General features: G+C 43.4%; 1 protein-coding gene across 5 annotated transcripts in view; it reads right to left on the minus strand.

The window, feature by feature from the left end:
- The window catches only part of ABCC9 (ATP binding cassette subfamily C member 9), a 947014-nt gene that overhangs the window by 603767 nt on the left and 320835 nt on the right, over positions 1-22412 (minus strand). For all 5 annotated transcript variants that reach the window (XM_085652729.1, XM_085652730.1, XM_085652727.1 and 2 more), the window contains 3 exons: positions 22351-22391; positions 20753-20895; positions 11902-12010 (listed from right to left, as the gene is read on the minus strand). In XM_085652729.1, the coding sequence (XP_085508855.1) occupies positions 11902-12010; positions 20753-20895; positions 22351-22391 (293 nt within the window). The remainder of the gene's footprint in view (positions 1-11901; positions 12011-20752; positions 20896-22350; positions 22392-22412) is intronic.

Here is a 22412-nt window from a genome sequence, read left to right on the forward strand (position 1 = left end):
GGGAGTGGGCTCTAGGTCAGGGTGCCAATAGCAGACAAAAAAAAAGAAGAATTTCGGTTTTGTTGCTTCTGAGCTTAAGGCAAGTAGGGGCCCTTCCAAAATACACAGCCGTCATGCATTACAACCACATTTCTGGGTAAGGTGACATTGCCTGAAAATGACTCGGTGATCTGTGTCTCGTCAGCATAGGACATGGTTTCAAACTCAAAGTATCTGACCATGTGATTTATTTATTGAGTGAAGATCAGGTGCGTAGCTTGGTCAGTCAGGATGGAGGAGGAGTGAGTTTTTCCTGCAGATTTTCCAACAGTTACACTGGCATTTAATGTTAAAATACATTATACAATAAGGAGGGTGCTTGCTAGGTGCTGTGAAATGGTAGAGGAATACAGATTGGTAGAGTTACTAAGTTAGAGAAAACACAAGATTTTGTAAAAAATAACCAACATTTGTGAAGGCTTTCAAAAAAGAGAGAGGAAAAGTGGGTGTGCTATTTTGTATGTGTATATGTAAAAATGTCTGGTGAAATCCGACAGACACCTCACCATATGCGACTGAAACCCCATGTAACCAACTATTTATCAGAAAATTAATTTTATTGATGGGGTGTAACACCCCAAACACCCTCCTAAAACTACACCCCCGTTTAACATCCCTGTGGTAAACCGAAAGGAACAGAGCGCAACTTGGACTGAAAGGGGGGAAGAAGGACAGTTTGGCATCTGTACACGAGAAAAGATCAAAACCAGTTTAGGGCTTTCCGAACAGACGTTATAATGGGATGGTATGGGACACAGTATCGAAGACTACCAAGAGATCAAGTAGGTCCAAGGCAGCAGATCCTCTGTGGTCAAGTGTAGATCTGAGATCACCATACACAGCCTATAGGCCTGCTTCAATTTTTATGTATGGAACAAAAACACAAATGAATTAGGTCTAACCTCTAAATTACTAATCGACTGTCAGTGATTTTGGAAAGAAAAGGCAGGAAATGCGTCATGAATATGCGACAAATGGAAAAGTCAAGTTTAAAAGAAAACACATGCGAAACATTTGATCTATATGTGTCAGAGCACAACTACCTTTCCTGGACATTTGGAAGACAGCCTTAAGCAGGCAGCCGTTGTCTTCAGATGAAGTAGCTGCAGAATGAACCATTGCAATCTACTGTCACACTTCTCCCGCAGCTGTTGTCCAAGAAACCTAGCAAAATGGAATTTTCTGAAAGGCAGCTGCAAGTCCTGGTGGAGGAGGAGGCTGTCGAACAGGAGCCCCAACTAATGGGCCACCTCAATCAAGTCTAATTCCATAGTCCATGACAGGTTGCGTCAGAACAAAAATAATAAATTCAGTGGGGCTTATTTGCAAGCCCCTTGAGCCGCTGGTGAGTGACTTTTATAAATGTGAATAAGTGACTTACCGGTGGCGCAAGAGCTTGTAAATAAGCCCCAGTATCTCGCACACCCACGATATGGAGGATTGAAAGAAACACTTAATTGACCTGAAGTGGAGGGATAGGAACCTGCTTGTCAGACTCTAGCACAAGATCCTTGCAATTGGGAACAGCCCCATGCCTGAATTGTACTTGTAACCCTGGGTACAGATAGTAAGAACCATAAGCAGTTTCACCAACAAGGGGAGAGTTTCTATTTAACTGGAAGCTGGAGGGCCAGAGAGTCAGGAAACAGCCACCACATTGCAACATCATGTAGAAGCAGTGAACAAATGTGTACAATGTGGATGGGGCTAGATCATTCAAGGACCACCTACACAGGGGAAAGGGAGCTTGGCCAGGGCTTGGCCATGGATCATATATTTGCATTTTAGCAAAACACGCACCATTGTGAACAGTGTCAGATCATATACAATACACGCTATACCAGTAAAATGTGCCAAATCTCACACCCATGTACAACCTCTTCCCACAAACATGTTGTTGATTTCTTAGCCAATTGTCAATGTGGCAAAGGGCTGCTATACGGTAATTGTAACTAGTACGTGTTACGTAGCAACTGTATAAAACTGAATTTCAACTCCCTTTCTGAAGCATATATATAGCTTGAAACATGTATGCCACTCAGATAGCATGATCAACGCAAAGTGATAAATGGAGGTTCACTTGCAGGGGGTGTTGGCGTATGAAAAATAGTAAAGCGAGGGACAAGGGTGTATATGCAATCAGCTATTCCCACATGGAATCATGTAGAAAGGTGTGAGCATCCAGAAGGACGACAACATTGCATGGATGAGTTACTGTCTGGGGGAAACTGTAACAGTATTGATGTACTCACAGTCAACCAAAGTTGGGCTCAACCATGCTAAATGTCCCATTAGAGAACTGGAGGCCACTTGGGAATTTTAGTGATGCTGTGTACAACATAATATATACCCAACATGAAAACATGATGATGTATCAACACATTAGCCCAAATTTGAATTTCAAGAAATATGGGTAAGGTTACGTTTGTTGCGAGCACACAATTGGATTTGCCTTGTCAACTGATCCACTTCTCGGGAATATCATACAGGAGAATGAGTACTTCCATCCACCAGCCATGCTCTGCCAATAGCCTGAGGTCTTAGGAGAAGTCCATGCACTGTTGCAATTGCAGCTGATGCAAACACCACCTGTGGAGCAGCTTTTCCCCCTCAGAGGGATTTCTTTATTTTCTCCCTAACAACCATATCAAATCAGTCCAATAACGGACAATAATGAGCATAGTGTCTTACTAATTACCCGTACTAACTACCTTTATAGTATTAGAATTCAGAGCTTTGAGACCCTTACGGGTGAGTAGCTGCGCTAAATAAGTTCCTGATTGATTGATGAATATATTTGTTCCTGTGTCCATATTGCCAGACAGCTGTTTAAGCAAGCTCTTCACTGACCTATGACTTATAGCCCACACCCTCTTATGTACAAACTCTGCCTTTTGCACAATGCTATAACTGGTACTACAATACTATCCTCATGTTTATTAATAACATGTAATATTATGATAATGAGCCAATGTTCTAAGTAAATGTTGCATATATATTTGTTAGTGATACCCATTAATGCTACACAAATAGCAGACCTCATATATGACCCCATATATGAAAGTGTTTTCACTACTATTCCATGCGCTATTGTTCTCACGTGTCATGATCATAAGAACACCTTCTCACTCACTTTTGAGAAACCATACAAATATTGCACAATGCTCTGTCTAAGGTCAGTGAGTATAGTTTATTCAGGGCCTAACATCTCTAAAAACCTCCTCTATCATTAGAGCCAGGTAGCTGCACCATAGTAATCATGATCATATATTCAAGCATCAGCCACAAGGTAGTATCCCAATATTTTCAATGAAGTTGAACATTGCTACTAGTAAACGAATCACATTATCGATAATTGGAAACCTCCTGCACCCAAACTTTAACCAGTTTAAACAGGGTTCAAAAGAATCACATTAACATTGTTAGTGGTGCTAGCCATTGGTTTAGGCCAGGGAATATTCTAGCTATAGTTGGCAGAAGCACATCTCAATTATAGCCAACAATGATAAACTGAACCTCATCTCCCGTGTCAGTTCTATTCACCCTGAAAGGTAAACTACTACGGAAATGTAAACATGCATGAATGTCATATATTTTACCCTCAGAATATGCCAAAGTAGTAGTAAGTGTTGTTAATTAGTAAATTAAAACCAGCACAGCTTGGTTAAAAGAAATAAGAGTAATTAAATATTCAATGTGCAATATACCAATGTGTAATTAAAGGTCACAATCTGTACATTATTGGAAAAAATGTAATCTAAAAGTGATGGACTAGCCACAAGCTGCTCAGTTCACAATGTTAGGACCAGTCCTAAGTTGCTGGGTAACTACTGGATCATGTTACAAATGCCCTGTGGCCAATTACCCATGAGGCAAGAGTCTCTGTTTAAGACCCTTTCTCTACTTCCGTCCATCTGTCCTGGCCAGTTTGGACCGTGTACTTTGTTATAGTGCTTTGCCCTTGCTTATGGCTTATGGCAATTATTGGTGAGAGCGATTGCCGAAGGCCATTGCCGTATTTGGCGCATCACCCCAGAGCCCATGGAGCAATATTCCTGAAGCAGGTTGAAGATGCTTCCTGGAAAGCACATATTCCTTGAACAAAAGACCGGTTTGAGCAGTACTCTTCTTTGGAGGTCTAAAGAGGGACAGCAACATAACAGGTGGAGCCACGATTCTATGTCAGGACCGGAGGCTTCGGATTATGCTTTATCTCTCTTCGCTTTATTACTTATACAAAACAACAGCAGCCAGAGAGATTTGTGAATGTCAAAGAAAAAACCATACAAAAAACTACAACTCCCTACAACCAGGGAGGTAACCTAGTAATTAGTCCATCAACTATCTCTATGACACTGTCCCAAAGTCCTCTGTCAGCTCTCTCTCTTCCTCTTTCTTCGCTGCTGCGCAGCCAGTTAAGTGCTCTTGTTTATTTCCGGTATTAACGAGTGATTAACGAGTGATTATTTGACTATATTTCAGGTTGTAATGCGTTTCATGTTGTTTTTCGTGGGCTCTCAGTGTTTTTTCTCCTAACACGTTGTTAATTTGATCAGTTTCAGAGCCCTCTCCGGCCGCGGGAGCGTTCTCGCTCCTTACGCGGCCGGCTCCCCTGTTGTTGCGGCATTGTTATGCGCCGCTAGGGGCGCTTGACCGCCTTGTCGTTCTCGCGTCGCGTCTCCTCAGAGGAGGAGCGCGAAGCGAGACCAACGGTCACAGCCGTCCCCTGCTGCCTCACCTTGACGTCCGCATCGCGGATTGTATGCTCTCCACAATTTCAATATTTACTACGCCCCAGTGGGGGTCTGTATTGCGGATTTATCCGCGTTGAACGCGCTTTCTAAACCGGCGCTGTAAGCACCTGCTAAACACCACGCATCTCGCGGAGGGTGTTATTTTTGGATTCTGGGCATTTATCTCCAAATATATTTGGCATAAATAAATAATCACAACGCGGTAGGGAGGCAGCCACCCGGTCAGGTTCTTCTGAGGGTTTTTTCCGCGTTGAGGGTCTGGTGCAGCCCTATTGTAACCCTCTGGGCTACCCTATCTTGCAGCCTTTGGACTGCGCTTAATCCTTTTATCCTGCTAAGTTTGTAAGGGTTACGTACCTACCTTTTGAGTATGGCCTCACAGTCTGAATACTATGAAGAGGAAGTGCAGGAATACTTACCTTATAGCGACGACTTCTTTGACGCGGTTGATGATTCAATCTACCGGGTGGTTAATGAAGTAGTGGGTCCGATGGAGCAGCGTCTCTCGGACAGGATTGTCCAAGAATGCAATAGATTAGCATCGGCACGTGGCAGTGTAGCGCAGACACCTGGGCAGGTTCCCGATGGGACCCCCCCCCCCCAAAAAAAGCAACGCCCTGATGGAGTAGATGCGGATGCCTTTGCGCGCCTTAAGACGGCGTTTCTAGCAAAGACGGCACCGGTGGCCCCCCTTCTTCCAACGACCGATCCATTTCAGGATATCCCAGAACCACCATCCCCAGCGACAGATAATGACACTCAAGGGGATACAGATGATGAGGCGGGTGCTTCCCGCCCTTGGCGACCGGCCTCGGCGTCCACTTCGGCGGCGCTTGAGGAAGATGCAGATATGTTAAACCCAGACGAGATAATGCATCCCCGGTCTTCCGCTTGGGTCCCAGGGGATAAAGTTGTTAGGTTCCTTGCCAACCGTTTGCGTAAGCCACTGGAAAAAGAGGCACGGAGTTGTTTGAGGGCGGAATGCCCGCGTCCCTCCTTGCCAGACAAAATCGCGCTTACGCCGGAATTAGATTCCAAAATGGCTACGTTCCTGGCGAAATTTGTAAAGGATCCCCGTAAGGGTATTGACAGATCTTGGCGGTCTTGTCAAGATAAACTCCTTGATGCCGTCGGTCCTATGGCAAAAATCCTGGACATGGCAGAGGAGGCTAAAGTGACGGGCTCAACTATTTCGCCGGAAGTCTTGTCGAATTGGGCCCAACGAGCCATTATATTTTTGAGCAATGCAAATTGTGCTCTTTCAACGGAGCGTCGCCGCTCTTTGTTGATTAAGTTGGACCCCAAACTTGGGGATTTAGCTTCCTCAGAGGCAGGAGCGGTTGCTCAAGGAGGCCTGTTTGGAGAACCTTTCGTGAAGGAACTGGGGAAGTTTGTCTCTACATTTACCTCCTTAGACAAGGCCCAGTCCGGTATTAAGAAGGTGTTTACCCAGCGGGTTTTCCGCGGGGCCGGTCGAGGCAGGGGCCGCTCGTCCGGCCGCGGATTCCAGCAAAATCCTCAAAGGGGACAAGGCTCTGGCCGTGGTCACTACAACTCCACTGCAAACTACACCAATTTCTACCCAACGCGAGGACAACGTTTCCGAGGCCGTGGAGGATACAAATCCAATAATGGAGGCGGAGCTTCTAACGGTAAGTGTCCTCCCCGCATGTCAGCAAAAGATAGGAGGACGATTGGCAAACTTCACTCAGGCTTGGGAAAAGCTAACGTCCGATGCATGGATCCGGCAGACAATTCGAGGATTTCATGTGGAATTTCTGGGCAATCCTCACCAGGCCACGCGACCGTGTCCATTGCAGTTCACCCTTCAGGATGCACGGTTGATCGACGAGGAGGTCGCCGAATTGCTTTGCAAAGGCGCAATTTGTCGCACAACTTTGCATCCTCACGGTTTCCTCAGCAATATATTCCTTGTGGACAAAACGGACGGAGGTCGTCGTCCGGTAATCAATCTCAAGGACTTCAATGCGTGGTTGGTGTACCGCCATTTCAAAATGGAGGGAATCCATCTTTTAAGAGATCTCTTGCGCCCTTCCGATTGGATGGCGCGTCTAGATTTAAAAGACGCTTACCTTGTAGTTCCCGTGCATCCGCCCCACCGACGATTCCTTCAGTTTCGTTGGGGGGGTTTGGTATACGAGTTCACGGCCCTTCCATTCGGGCTTTCCTCGGCACCTTGGTGTTTCACCAAGCTGCTTCGTCCCGTGGTAGAGTTTCTCCGGGCGCGGGGTATACGCATGATCGTCTATTTGGACGACATCCTTCTGATGGCGCAGACTCCCCAACTCCTGGTGATGCAGCTCCGACAAACCGTTTCCCTGCTCCAAAGCCTGGGGTTTGTTATCAACGCGAAGAAATCGATACTTCACCCCTCTCAGGCGGTCACCTTCCTGGGGTTTGTGGTGGACTCCGTTCAAGCGACTCTGAGTCTTCCGTCTCGCAAGATGGCGAAAATTCGACACGAACTACGCCGTACGGTGTCCAAGCCCACCATTTCCTTGCGTCAGCTCGCCAGGATCGTAGGCCTCTTGTCGTCCTCGATCCAAGCGATTTTTCCGGGCCCTTTGCACTATCGCGCTCTACAACGTCAAAAGGCCTATCACCTCCGACGGGGTCATTCTTACGATTATGTGGTGCCCCTGTCGGCGGAAGCCAAAGAGGAGATCCTCTGGTGGCTCAATCATATGGAGGCATGGAACGGCCGGGCGATTTTCGGTTCCGTTCCAGACTTGGTCATCGAGTCCGACGCCAGCAAATTGGGGTGGGGCGCTCGATGCGGAGATTTTTCCACCGGAGGTGTTTGGTCAGCAAACGAGCGGGAGTTTCACATCAATTGCTTGGAACTGCTCGCTGGCTCTTTCGCGGTGCGTTGTTGGACCAAGGACAGAGTGCAGTCTTGTGTCCTCCTAAAGATGGACAACATTTCCGCGGTCCATTATGTCAATCGATTAGGTGGTCCCCGTTCTCGGGCGCTGGCCAATCTGGCAAAGGATTTTTGGAACTACTGCCTCGAGCATCATATTTCGGTGACGGCGGAATATCTCCCGGGCCAGCACAATCAAGTAGCGGACTGGCACTCTCGTCATCTCTACGACTCCAGCCTTTGGAAGCTGGATGTTCCGATCTTCCAGTGGTTGCACAACCTCTGGGGTCCGTTCTCAGCGGATCTTTTTGCCTCACGTCTGGACAATCAAGTGCCCAGGTTCTTCAGTTGGAGACCGGATCCACTGGCCCTAGCCACGGATGCCTTCCTCCAGGATTGGAGTCAGGAAAACGGATATGCGTTTCCACCGTTCTCGATGATCATGAGGACAACGGCCCAGATCCGGCGTCAATGTGCGCAGGTGGTCCTGATAACCCCCCTTTGGAGGTCTCAAGTCTGGTTTCCAGTTCTTCTGGAACTTTCCTGGGATTCTCCAATCCTACTCCCCCTATATCCTCAACTTCTTCAGAACCCGGAAGGGAACCCTCATCACCTGATATCTCGGGGGACACTCCGACTCATGGCGTGGCGTCTTTCAGGCGACGATGGGCGTTGCCGGGACTTTCGGGTCAGGCTGAGGCCCTCCTGTCAAAGGCATGGGCGGACAGTACCACGAAACGTTATAGATCCTCGTGGTCACGTTGGGTTCGTTGGTGTCTTCGACGACGTCTGGATCCCGTGGTCGCAGGAATCGTTCCCCTCTTGAATTTTTTCGCCGATTTGGCGTCGGAGGGTTTGGCTTATCGCTCCATTAATGCTATCAGATCGGCGATTTCCGCCGGCCACGAGCCTCTAAACGGAGCACCTGTCGGAGAACATCCATTGGTCTGCAGACTTCTGCGGGGCGTGCGATTGTCGCTGCCCCCGGAGCCTCGCTACTCCGTCCTTTGGGACGTTAACAGGGTACTGAATTTGTTTCTTTCCTGGCAACCTAATCGGTATCTTTCTCTGAAAGAGCTGTCTTCTAAGCTTGCTATGCTTCTCTGCTTGATTTCCTGCAGGAGAGTTTCCGATGTTCGTGCACTTGACGTCTCGGCGCGGGTCTTTTCCCCGGAAGGGGTCGTTTTTACGATTGGACGTAGAACCAAGTCCAACTCGCGAACAATAACCTATCCGGCTTTCCGGGATTCTCCCAAACTTTGTGTGGTAGACTGTTTGAAAACTTATGAGGATTTGACGCAGGAACTCCGCCCGCCAGGCGAACGACAACTCTTGATAGCTCTCAAGAAGCCACACAAGGCAGTCTCTTCTCCCACCATTGCTAGGTGGGTGCGTTGGGTTATGCAGGAGGCTGGCATTGATACTAAACAGTTTGGTGCCCATTCAGCCAGGGGCGCTATGGCCTCGAAGGCTTTCGCGCTCGGAGCGCGTTTGGAGGATTTGATGCGTGCAGCGGACTGGTCGTCCGACTCCACCTTTAAGAGGTTTTATTTTAAGCCGATTCTTAACGTGGCACAGTTAGTGGTAAGTAAGCTTTGAACTAGCATAATCCGAAGCCTCCGGTCCTGACATAGAATCGGAATTTGCCTAGTGCTATGACGGTAAGTTCCAATTCTATTAAGGACACGGAGGCGAGGATTATCCCGCCCGGGGCACCCTTGGTGCGAACCCCCCCGTATAGGGGTAAGTAAGTTTTTTCCTGGATGTTTATTGACAGAAATGCTTGCTTTGCTTGCTGTATTTGGTTCTATGACCGTTGCTTGCGCTCCGGACGGTTCGTTCAGTTCTCACCTCCCTGTTTGGCTTCTTTCAGGAAATGATGGATCCAAACAAGACCAATGAGGAAGTGGCGTGACTTGCGCGAAGAAAGAGGAGGAGAGAGAGCTGACAGAGGACTTTGGGACAGTGTCATAGAGATAGTTGATGGACTAATTACTAGGTTACCTCCCTGGTTGTAGGGAGTTGTAGTTTTTTGTATGGTTTTTTCTTTGACATTCACAAATCTCTCTGGCTGCTGTTGTTTTGTATAAGTAATAAAGCGAAGAGAGATAAAGCATAATCCTCGCCTCCGTGTCCTTAATAGAATTGGAACTTACCGTCATAGCACTAGGCAAATTCCGATTCATGCCGATAGTCGCATAACCTGCATTCCCCCGTGCCTCCTCAGCCCGCACAGGCTGGATTAAAATCTTTAACTGGAAGCACTAGAAGATGAATATCCCAAAGGCTCTGTTGGACACAACATCCTTGGCGTGGTTTTCCCCCAACGTTTTGCCTACCAGCCTCTTGTTTTGTCTGACTTCATTTTTGTTGGTCTTAGGACTCTGAGCACTTTACCACTGCTAACCACTGCTAAAGTGCTTGTGCTCTATCCTTTAAACATAGTAAAATTAGCTTACATCCAACTTACCTATTTACTTTACTTGAATGTCCCTAGTAAAGTGTTACTACATGTACCTAGGGACTGTAAATGAATTGCTACTAGTGGGCCTGCAGCTCTTATTGTGCCACCCACTTAAGTGTCTTAGCCCTGCTTTTGCAGCCTATGTGTGCAATTTTAAACTGCCATTTCGACCTGGTGAGGTAAACTTGTTTCCAGCCTGAAAATTCCCTTTTTAATACATATACATCACCCCTAGGGTAGGCCCTACACAGTCCAAAGGGCAGGGCGTACTGTATCTAATGAGTTGGACATGTAAGTTTAAGTTTTACATGTCCCGGTAGTGAAAAACTCCTACATTTGTTTTTCACTACTGTGAGGCCTATCTCTCACATAGGATAACATTAGGTTAACTTATTACATTTAATAAGTGATAACGTTCAAATTGGAGCAGGTTGGGGCATTGAGTTTGTTTGGCGTCTAAAGAATTATAATTAAAAGCTCCCTCGATTGGTAAATTCATGATCTTAGTCACAGTTCTGAAAATGCCACTTTTAGAAAGTTGTAATTTCTTGTCCTAACCATTTGGTGCCTACAGCCTGTCCCTGTGGTACATAACTAGGTGTAGTTGGCAGTTGGTATTTGTGTATTGACCCAGACAGTGAGACAAAGGGAAGATAGGTGTTGGCAGGATGGGTTACTCTGGGTAAAGGAGGGGGAAGAGCTGTGACCTACCACACTTGCACATCACAAAGGCTCCGACATCGCATCACACTTTGCAGCTCCCTGGAACCACCTTTGCACAACGCCTCTCATCGCCAAGACCTCGCATCGTCTATGCTGCGGGACTCATCTTTGATGCAGGACACTGTATCGCTTTGCAACCAGGATTAAGGTTCTGGTTAAGCACAACTAAGTGGGTCCCTGTAGCCGGCCCACGTACCATTGCAGTCGGCCTTAACTTGTGACTTTGTCCCGGTCTAGAGCGACCAGAAACCCACAGTTGCCGCTAAGTGCTTTTTGGTGCTATTTTACTGAAATATTTAAATCTTGCATAAATCAGGTACTCTTGATGGATTTTTGTCATTTTGGTCTTGATTTATTTATTAAAATGTACTCTATTTTTCTAAATTGGTGTGGGATTTTTTCTTGTGTTGGTTTACCACTTTATTAGTGTTTGAAGTGCTGCACAAATACTTTACACATTGACTCTAAGTTAAGTCTGACTGCTCTGTGCCAAGCTACCAGAGAGTGGAGCACAGGTTAATTGGGGGTTGCTTTTGACTTCATCTTCACAAGGATTGTAGTTGCTGTTTGAGGAGGGTTTCACCTCCCTAGATCAGTAACCCAGTTTCTTACAGGCCCCAAAAACTTTAGGACACATCCATAACTTAGTGGGGCAGGAAGGATTCCTTTGCTCTTCATTATACTTAGAAAAGGTAACTTAAATCTGGATTCAGGGGTTAAGTAAATACAGTTCTCTTCTCTAACTTTTACATGATAAAACCCAGTCCCCTTAATTACATAATTTCATATTTTGCAATATAAATTGCTTTCTATGTTCTAGGTGATCCTAAATAAATATCCTATGGTGGACACATCTATTGGATTATATGAATAAGCAAAAGGAGTTTAAATACTTGTATTAGCTAGTAAGCATAAGCTAGTGGGAGTTTTAGAAAATATCAAATAGCAGCTGCAATGAAAACAAACTGATATTTTAAGAACCATACTATGTGCTACTGAGTAAAGTAACTTGAGTTTGCGGTGTTTTGAAAACTTACAACTCCTGTGTGTTTCCTGCATTGTTCAAAGGGACTTGGAGAACCTCCATTCCTCCAACCTTCTTTACCAATTTCATCACTTATAAAGAATTCATTTAGCTTCTGTACACTGAAACAAACAAGAAACAAAGCAACATTTCATATACACATTGTACATGTATTTGGGTAATTGCATTACAGATAAGCACTAACAAACTAAGACTATGATACCTATCTTCTTTCCAGTTGCAGAATTTGACTCTTCATTCCCTCCATTACTAGTTCTACCCTATTACTCTTCAAAACGGCATCTAAATAAGGTCCTGAGATGCATTCCATTGCCTTTGGGAAAACACATATGTTACCTGGAATACGACACCTCCTCACAGAAACAGGAAATAGTGTAGAACGCATTCAAACAAACCTCATATATATCCATTCTCTTAAGGCAAATACCAAGGAAACCATAGTTGTAAAGCAGACATCCCTGTTATGTGTATGTGGGGAGGATGCCTCATAAAGGAAACTTTGATGTTTTTCCTTAATGGATTCCAAACCCTCTACATTCAACGGTCAGAACTAAAACATAATTTATCTCTTTATCTTGATTTTTAGAATACTATATATGTAACAGAATATAAAGATTCTGGACTTATGCAAGGTGCAAAAGCAAGACAATTTCATGTTTTTGTCTTTAGAGAAATGTCTTGGCAAGTAATGAGTATGGTGTCCCACACTATATGGGGTATATACATTGATAAAGCAAAGAAAATTATTTCCATAATAGTTCTGAAAAGCATGACAAATCAATTGGTACATAACATCTTCCCCGTTCCTAGATACATTTCCGGATAGGCCTATGGTTTACTGGCCTTTGGGGGACAATTATACTCTGTTTTACACACAAAGGACTTTGTCAGTGGAATATAGACACAAAAATATATTTTGTCAGGCCCTTGAATCTCTTAATACTAAACATGCAAAGATTCCTCAAAGGGAAGGTGGTTGAGCAAACACTATGACACATCACTTATTCACTGACAGAAGAGATTCATAGCACTGTATTCAAACCTATCAAAGTTAAACATTTATTGATTATGAGAAACCAAACATATTTATAGCTTACTGACTTGCTTCTTTGTCTTCCTATCAACCAAATTATGTCAAATTGACCAAAGAAATAATATTATATTTATTATGATAATTCCCAAACATGGATGTTGGACCGGCACCTCTCTGCAGGTTCACCCCCAAACTTTTTGCCTTCACCCCTCCTGTTTTGCTGAAATACTTTTTGTTGGCTTTAGGACTGCTAACCAGTGCTTAATTGCATGTGCTCTCTCACTAAACATGGCACAATTGGCCTACACCTAATTGACACATTTAATATACCTGTAAGTCCATAGTAAACTGTACCCAGGGCCTGTATATTAACTGCTACTAGTGGGCCAGATGCACTCGTCTACCTCCAGAACACACACAAAGGTACCTGTCACCTATCTTTTATAACCTCAAACTACTTGGATCCTTGGCAGGGAAGGGAAGAACTTTCCAGAACCAGATGTAAGAGCAGTATTGATTGTCCCCTCACTTCAAAGGGTGGCAATGGGTGTAAATATTGGCCCTCCTGAGCCATGCATCAGTACACTGCTGGACCTGTGAATGCTACAGAAGGAAGCCTGGACCTATGTTCTTCCTCCCAGGCTACCTGAATGACTCAAAAAATCAGTTGGCTGCCCCCTTGTCTAAGCTAAAGAGATACAGCAAGCTCCGTAGGGCTCCCTGCAAACTGCCTAGCTGACCTGTTGCACTGGTCCTGCAATTGGACCTGCCTGAGCACTGATGACCTCTGCTGGAATGAGTTCCTGATCCCCAAGAAGTGCCTCCCTAGGTCCTGGATCCTTGGCTGCCATCAGAGAGAGACCTCTTCCTTGCTTAACTGAAGTTTCCATCAAATCCAGTGTGAAGTGGCATGAAGCTACTGAAAGCCTCACCGCACAGCTCAACGTTTCAACGGAACCCATCCCCGAATGAGCAAAGCCTCACCACAAAGATTAAAGCTTCATCTGATGCCAAGCAATATAAAGTCTTGTGAATCCTCACGCACAGCTATGAGCTTCATTGGAACTGATGCAGAGCGACTCAAAGCCCCGCCGCTCAGCTGAAAGCCTAATTGGATCTGGAGCAGAACGCCGTGAAGCCGCGCAAAGCAACACTGGGCAGACCTCACACCAAGGACATAAGGTACAACTCTCAGCCGGCCAAACTTTGTCCTGTGACCGGCCTGTTGCAGTCGGCTGAACTTGTGAGTTTATACTGGTCCTGCAGGACCAGATACCCATAATTGGTGCTTTGTCCTTTTTTTGGCGCTATATCTTCTTAAACCTTTAAAATTCAATATTTCGGGTTCTACTGATTGGATTTGTCGTTCTGAAATCATTTTATTTATTAAAATGTACACTATTTTTCTAAATTGGGTGTGAGATTTTTCTTGTGTTGTGTTTTCACTTAATTGCTGTTTGTATGGTGCATAAATACTTTACAGATTGCCTTTAAGTTAAGCCTAACTGCTATTGTGCCAAGCTACCAGAGGGTTAAGCACAGGTTAATTTAGAAACTTTTGTCATTAACCCTGATAAAGATTGTGGTTGTTACTTGAGAAGGGTTTTCTACCTCTTCAACCAAGAACCCAATGTTTTACAATGGAACCATACTATATACTAATTTCAAAGATGTATGCAAACAGCAAGGTTACATTATACATTAAGGCCCTCATTATGAGTTAGAACTAAAATTCCATTCCCTGTGCCAACAAATTTGTACAAGGATCGAGAGTAGTTGGATAATTATCATACGCTCTCAGTTTTCTCCCGCTACTTTATGACAGGTCAAGCCTGCGGACGTTTATTGGGGTGAAGGCCCAGGAAAAGTAGATACATGCAGAATATGGAGTGTGAAACACAAATTCCTCATGTTATCTACCGTTTTCCTTTTAAAAACTTGAAAGAGGAGGTATTTGCCATATATGGTAAATACGTAACCATGGCTTAATGATATTTGCCACATTCAAATGGTAAATTATCCACTCTATCCCAACAAACTAATACCGAAGGCCTTAGTGTATAACCCTCCTGAATGATTTTATACAAGATGTGCACAGATTTGGCAGGGTTTCATTATTTAATATAGTTGAATAAGGATGAGCGCATTTCAGTGTTTAAATAAACGATTTTGAAAGGCTAACTGATATGGAGAACCCCTCAATGGGTGATCTCAGACATCTAAAGGAAAGTAACAACACCTACCAAAACTTTGCAATGTCTGCTGGTGAACAGCTGAGGGAACATATTGTTGGGTGCAAGCCTCCCTGTCTGTATTAACTGATCACTACAACAACTGAAATTAAGTAAGCATTTTTATTTTCCCTTTAACTCATAGGCATATGTGTTGTATGCGGAGTCCAAGCACATTATTATGTGTAGCACTATCATGACCTCCCTTCAGTGCTTGTGGACTGGTCCCGGACACAAGCACAGAAAGTATTACATTGTGTTGTTCATATAAAGCTGAAGTCTAGGTTGTGTGCCATGTTGGGGATCTGGAACCAAGGGGACTCATCCCTGGATGCACTGAGGAACAAATGTCCGATGCAAGGAGGGGCATGTATGCCCAATGGATGATTGTAGGGATGATACACATTATTACTCCTAAATTGAGTATGTTTTTATGATAAAGTGGTGTGTTACTAACATTAAGATACTGGAGAAGGAATGAGGTCAAGATTAGGAGTGCAGAACGTTTTTTTATTGAATAATTTGTTGGGCATATTTATTGCCAGTTAGTGGGTCAGTTAATGACTCATTGCAATACTTTGCCTTATGTATTGGGCATTCCTATATTTTCAGCTTGATTTTGTAAATCTCATGTACAGTTGAGGCATAATGTCCACATTCAGGTCTGTCCCTGCTACCGTCTTATGCAAACTTTGCAGCTTCTTGATGTTCTTCATGAGCAGAGCAGCATGCAAAAAATATTATAATCCAGGCATGAGAGGGGCAGTGGCAATGCTTGCTCATTACTATACAGGCTCGGCTTGAAGGCAGTGCGACAGGTGCGGCTGCACTGGGTGCTGACCTGGGGGGGGCACTGACCTTAGGGGGGCGCTGTGTTTAGCGATGACATAGGAATTAAAAACACCTGCTGCAGATTTCCTTGATCATCCAGGTTACTGGCAGCAATTAAAATTTCATTATAACTCTTGTAATTAATGTACATGCTAGAGAGATAGGTCAGAGTTTTGTCTAGTAGCAGTTTTGACTGGCCATAAAGTAGCCTAGAGGTTTAATAGGCCTGCTACAAAGAACAGAGCTGTATTTTATGTGGATATCTGAATAGATTAGTAAAGCCAGCCTATACCAGCACTTTAAAACAATTCAATGTCTATGAGAGAGTGTCTATTGAGAGTTGAGGGGCACTTTTGCAGGGTTGTTGTGAGGGAATCCGAGGAGGAAGTCATACGGAGGGGTGCTAAAAAAGATTGTCACACAGTGTGCCACCAGCACAAAAGATGGCTCTGTTTCTATGGTCATTATTAGCATGAGAAAGTTACCCAGGATGATTAGTTAGCGATATCTCTTGGACAAACATGATACTGCGGTTCCCACCTTTTTTCACTGAGTCAGAGGCCTCGTCTGCCATCTTAGGGAAATGGGATGAATAGTTGTATTAACACTATCTCTGTGACGGCTGTTGTCATACTTACTATAACTTTATTAAAAATGAGATATTATATGGGAATTCAGATATTTTGCTTGGCGTACCCATTCCATTATCAAATTGGAGGCAGATCTGGGTAACAAATGCATTTATATTGAACCTTTTTGGTATTACTTACTCAGGTATTCTACAAGTATCCTTATCAATTAAACAGAAAGGCAATAAAGATCCCCATATGCAGTCTCACGAGGTATCTCAGATTTGCCCAAATGTACTCCACCAATACTGACAATGAAGGTTTAAAGTGTAAGGAAAGAACTTATCCACCTGATAAACTCCACATTCTATTTTTCTAGATGAATCTGGTAATTCGGTGTACCATAGATAAAAACATGTGCATGCATAATATGTAGTTCTTCTTTAGCCATTATTGTGACAAACCCTGCATAATTGCGTCATCCAATACTCTGCAGATGAGTGCTGATCGACACCCTACTGACTCACAGCAGCCAAAATTGTGCCTTCCACACTAGCCAATGTTAGTGCACTCTCATATACTTCACAAAATACAGCCCCCTTCAGCTACATTAGACTCACATAATATAATATGGGTGTGATAATTATCATAGACCAAACTGAACTAATGTGGCAAGGATCAGTAGGTGCTAGTGTGTGGGTATGATCGATGGAGAGAGTCAAATGTCTAGGTACATTTCATAACAGGCAGAACATACGGGGAGAGGATGTAGCCTAATAGCTTGAGCCGGGGCCCTGGGAGCTGGGGACCCGGGTTTGAGTCTTGGCAGGGATACTCAACATCCTCTGATTCTGGGCAAATCACCTAACAAAAATGAATGGTCTGTCTGTAATGCAACTGGTGCTCTTATGAAGCGCTCTGATACCTTTGGGTCTAGTTCTCGCTATATACAACAACAGCAAATAATATAGATGGTATAAATAGATTTACAGTTGTTTTAAGATGAATGAACCCAGGAGAGGGGCTTGTTTGAATAACCTGTGGTAGAGAATTCTAGAGAAGAGGTCCTAAGATATTACATGACACCTTGACATAGCACAGGGCTAACTGGTTGGGACAATTGGTTTAGTATGATAAACTATTAGAGATATTGGTTACATGCCATGCATAGCTTTATATGCAAGTGTCAAAAGCTAGCATTCTACCCTGTAATGCATATTTCAAGTATGGCTAACATTATTGAACTTTTCAAAGCAGCAGGGCAACTGTGAAAATATAATGGGTGCAGAGGGAATGGTGAAACTCATAAAACACAATTGCTTTGTTAGAGCTCTTCCATGACCACATAAGATTCTAGAGCGATAGGATGGTCTATGAAAGGAAGTCGATTCTTTGACACTTTCTGTGATGAAGTTGCACTAGGTCTTTCAATCACAAATTGATTGAAAGATTGATTCAGAGGCACATGCAGTTTTATTTCAATCATGATAAATGCAATCATTTGTCGGTTTGTCAGGTGAGCACTGGGGGCAGATTTACTAACTTTGGGCGCAGCGCAATGTAGCTCAGTCATCTACTTTGCATCAAAGGGAGATCCAAAAACAGAACAGTATAGACTAAGATATGGTGCTAATTTTTTCTACCCCCTGCGTTGGTGCATTTTCTTCCTTGTGTTAATGCATAATCCCTTTCACCATTGAGCAAGTTTGTGTGGGCCTCCTGTCAAGCGTGGGTTTTTTTACTGAAAGGGTAGTCTTCAAGTAAAACTATGTTTCAATAATTTTTCCAATATATATGTATACTGTACAGTGCAGCACATGTGCAAAGCTGGTGCGCTGTGGAGAGCTTTAAAACTTGATCCACTGTTACACCTGCGTCAAGAGGTGTAGGTTTTTGGTGCATATTCCTGTCTACCAATGTTAGTAGATAGGGATTTGAGTCAAAACCCATGTGTGGAACGCCCTTGTGCCACCCATAAAATTTCCCCTTGCTGTTAGGTAGCACATAAAGCTACTTTATCAACTCTCCAAAGCCAATCAGGATTTGTGTTCTACAACACATTTTACCATAAGGTTTTAGTACATCTGGGCCGAGTGTCTGGAGTGTATTTAGGATGGATACATATAGCAAACAAATATTTTTAATATCAGATCTAATTGAGAATTGTGTTGCACAAGAATGTGGTTGCTTTAAAATAATTTTACTTTATTACTTCAACAATCTTGCTAAATATTTTGGATAAGATTGTTGAAGATTAGTTCAACAGCAAAATTCATTCTGGCAACATCTAATGCACTCTGCATAAAATTGTTATGAAATGTGAAATTGTAATTGGACAACACAGATCCACCTTAGGATAAGAATTAATAATGTTAAACCATTTAAAATTAAAAAATATATAGGTAACTTGTGCATATGTGAACTAAGGGTGGGAATCTTAGTAAAGTTGTTTTAGGCCCTAGAAATGCAATAAAGGCATTTAAAGATTGTGGCACTGGTGTCCTCTAGTCCCTTAGACTTTATGGAAGAATCAGGGACCATGCATGCTAGTTTCCTTTAGTCAGATATATACTTTGAGCCAACATCAACATTATGGGCATGTCATAACACAAATTTTCGGATGGTTAAAGGTGAAAAGACATTAACTAAGGTTGACTGCATCCCATTAGCCAGATAACTGTTGGCCCGTCTCGTAGTCACCCCCGTTCCATCAGCCGTTTCATGCAATATAGATGGCAATCTTTCAAAGACTCCAATTACTAAACCAGGTTTTACCTCTCTTCCATTCGCAAAAGCCCTGAAGTACTTACTTCTGTTTTTCTGTATAACCACAAATCAGTCGCTAACATTGTGGCGTCCTCCAACTTGACTACAACAATTCTGTGTACCTTGGCATATCAAGTTATCCATTGTTGCAGCTGTTAACCATCCTAAAACACAGTCACCAGGCTTATCCCTAGTCTACATATTGAGAAACGTGTCCCGAATCATCTTTCTTAACTCCTCTTACTGCTAGTGGCCGCTTCATTTAAAATAAAAAGTTTATGCATCTGCTTTTGCTCCATACATCGAATGAAAAATACTTCTTCTTCCTCCAGTCTCACTTTGCCGGATAAAGGAAAGCTCATACTCTCAATTCACTTTTTGAAAATTCCAGTCACTCATCGGTGGTAGTTTCGTTATTCACTCCTTCCCATCCTAACAGTTATATTGGGGAATTTCCTGCCTGTCTGCCACCTACAGCCAAAGCAATTACTACTCCATCCATACACATATTGGACTGTTTGTTGCCTAGGTGCCTTCTATCTGCATTGCCCACCAGGTTCCAGAGTATAGAAAGGGCACACTGCCCTGGTCTGTGCCATAACGCACCTTGAGCTACCAAGTCAGTGCACCCCATGCAAAGTCACGCCCCTCCTGATGGCAGCACGTTAGTGAAAGGTGGACTGGCTATTTGAAGCCTTTAGTCTGTTTTTCATGCTGCAGGTGACAACCAGCCTGCTTTTGAACAGGGAGGCAGTGCTCTACCCAAATGTGGGAGCAGTGAGTTCTTGCCCTCTGTGCATCAGGAGGGTACATAGCACCGCCATTACCTCCTTTCAATGGGCACCCTTGAAGGGAGCACTGATTGTGGGTCACTTTTTCGTGGCGCACAGTTAGTGCACCCCCTGATGACCTGTTTGCCTTTGAGCCTGTATCTATACTATGGCGCAGGGACAGAAGCAGGTCCTATGCCAATGAGGGTGTGTCCCCTTGAGGGCACAACTTTGCTTTGCCTTTTCTGTATCACTGAAGGATCCCCTTCTGTAATACCGTAGCACCCCAGGGATGCCAAAAGCAGGTATACATGCCTGTTGTGCCCCAAGGGGCCCATTTGATAATATTGCCCGAGGTCTTGGTCACATCCATAGCGTTTGGACACCTTTCTAGGTCACTGTCACAATTTAAAGTTTTCTTCCATTGATTTGTTCATTGAATAAATAAATTGCTAGAAAATATAGCATGCATTAGAAAAGAAGCACTTTCCGTTTTCATCCACACATCACACAGCCTGTTGTAAAGAGACTTACACCAAAGACACAAGCACTTTATAGAGTGAAAACGTTTACGTTTTTATTACCTATGTCATTGTCTTTGCTGTCAGTATTGTCTAGCAGGAAAAGGAATGGTATTAAGTACCTCACTAGTGCTTTGACTGCAAATCTGACGACAGTGGAGAGCAGGAACAGTGGTGTGACCAGGATGTGGAACAGAGACAAAGATGCAAAGGCGTTTGCTGGTGTCAATGGTTTTGTGCTTACATAGGCATGGGTAACAAATGTCTACGGAACAAAAGAAAATATATTAAATAATATTCTATAAGTCAATCAAGTGTACACATAAAAATACCATTATATTTAGAAGAACCTAAGACTCAGGGGTCTGTAAATGTCCCTCCTTACGAGTGGGCAAATAATTACAATATGCCCTGTGCCAAAAGTTACTGGGCCCATTGGAATTTTAAACTGAGTTTTTTCACACGGAGCTAGCAGCTGAAATTTTTAATTTAAAACACTTTGGGAAAAACATGCAGAAATTGGCGTGGGAATACCAATTCCTGCACAGTATTCCCACATCTAATTCTCATTATTTCCAACCCGCAGAACTAACAGGACCCCCAGATAACTGTAATTCTGGGCAGAGGCGTAGCTTCGGGGGGAGGGTTGGGGGTGTTACACCCTCTTCACAAATGTGTTATTTAATACATAGTTGGGTACAGGAGCTTTTTGTTGGGTATGGTAGGATGTCTGTTGGATTCTAACTTGGATTTTAACTGATATTTTCAAATACTCACTCTGACAAAAACACACACACACGTCTCTGTTTTGAAGGTATTAAAACATGGCTATTTTACAAAATGCTGTGTTTTAAGTACCCCTCACAATCCGCACCTCTTTCCCTTTCCACTGGCCCTTAAGCCCCCCTCATGAGCTGCTTCCCAATAATGATCATCATGATATGCTAGCTTGATTGTCGGAAAATCTGAAGCTCACACTCCCACAGTCTTACTGACCAAGCTACACCCCTGATTCCAGGGTTGGGAGAATAACAGGGTTTACTCTAAGCCTCTCATAATGAGGGCCTTCTTCTTTTACTTTAGGAACACTTAGGGGGGCTGAGTATATTCATAGCTTTTAAATAGGACATAATTCAGAGAACAATACATTGCTAGAGATTGTTACATAGTGTTTTGCACTTAGTCACACCAAACACAGAACTGACTCAAAACCAAACACGGAACACTGAAACTGCAATTATAGAAGGCACAAAAAAATACAGAAAAATTGTATATAGCTATAATCCTATCTTTTTCGCAACAACCACTTAATTAGGGGCAAAATATTGCCAAACAATTGGCACAAATGTTATTTGTCCTAGGTAAATTTTGTGTGTTGTATTAGCACAAACGTCTAAAAGACTTCCTTAGTTTTCAGTTCTCTGCAACTTCCCTTTGTCATGGGATGGCTCCCTTCTATTTGTTCCCCTCTTACAAAGTATATTTTTAAGGTTGGTACTGTTTTTGCTTCTACCTTACCCAACAAAATACATTCCACACCATTGCATAATCAGAATGACAACCATTAAGCTATCCCTACACTATTTCACATAACCTATGAACATTGTTTTTTGATAAGCGACATGAACACATCATTTTTTACAATGGTTGAGTTGTTTTCATTTTTTTGGACAACAATATAAAGTAACACATAGTTTAACAAAATTTAAAGGTGACTTACTGCAAGAACTGCTGCAATTGGTATTGCTGCATTCATAAAAACTGCAGAAGAAAGTTCACAAA

Source organism: Triturus cristatus, chromosome 4_1, assembly GCF_964204655.1.
Source record: "Triturus cristatus chromosome 4_1, aTriCri1.1, whole genome shotgun sequence".
Lineage (NCBI taxonomy): Eukaryota > Metazoa > Chordata > Amphibia > Caudata > Salamandridae > Triturus > Triturus cristatus.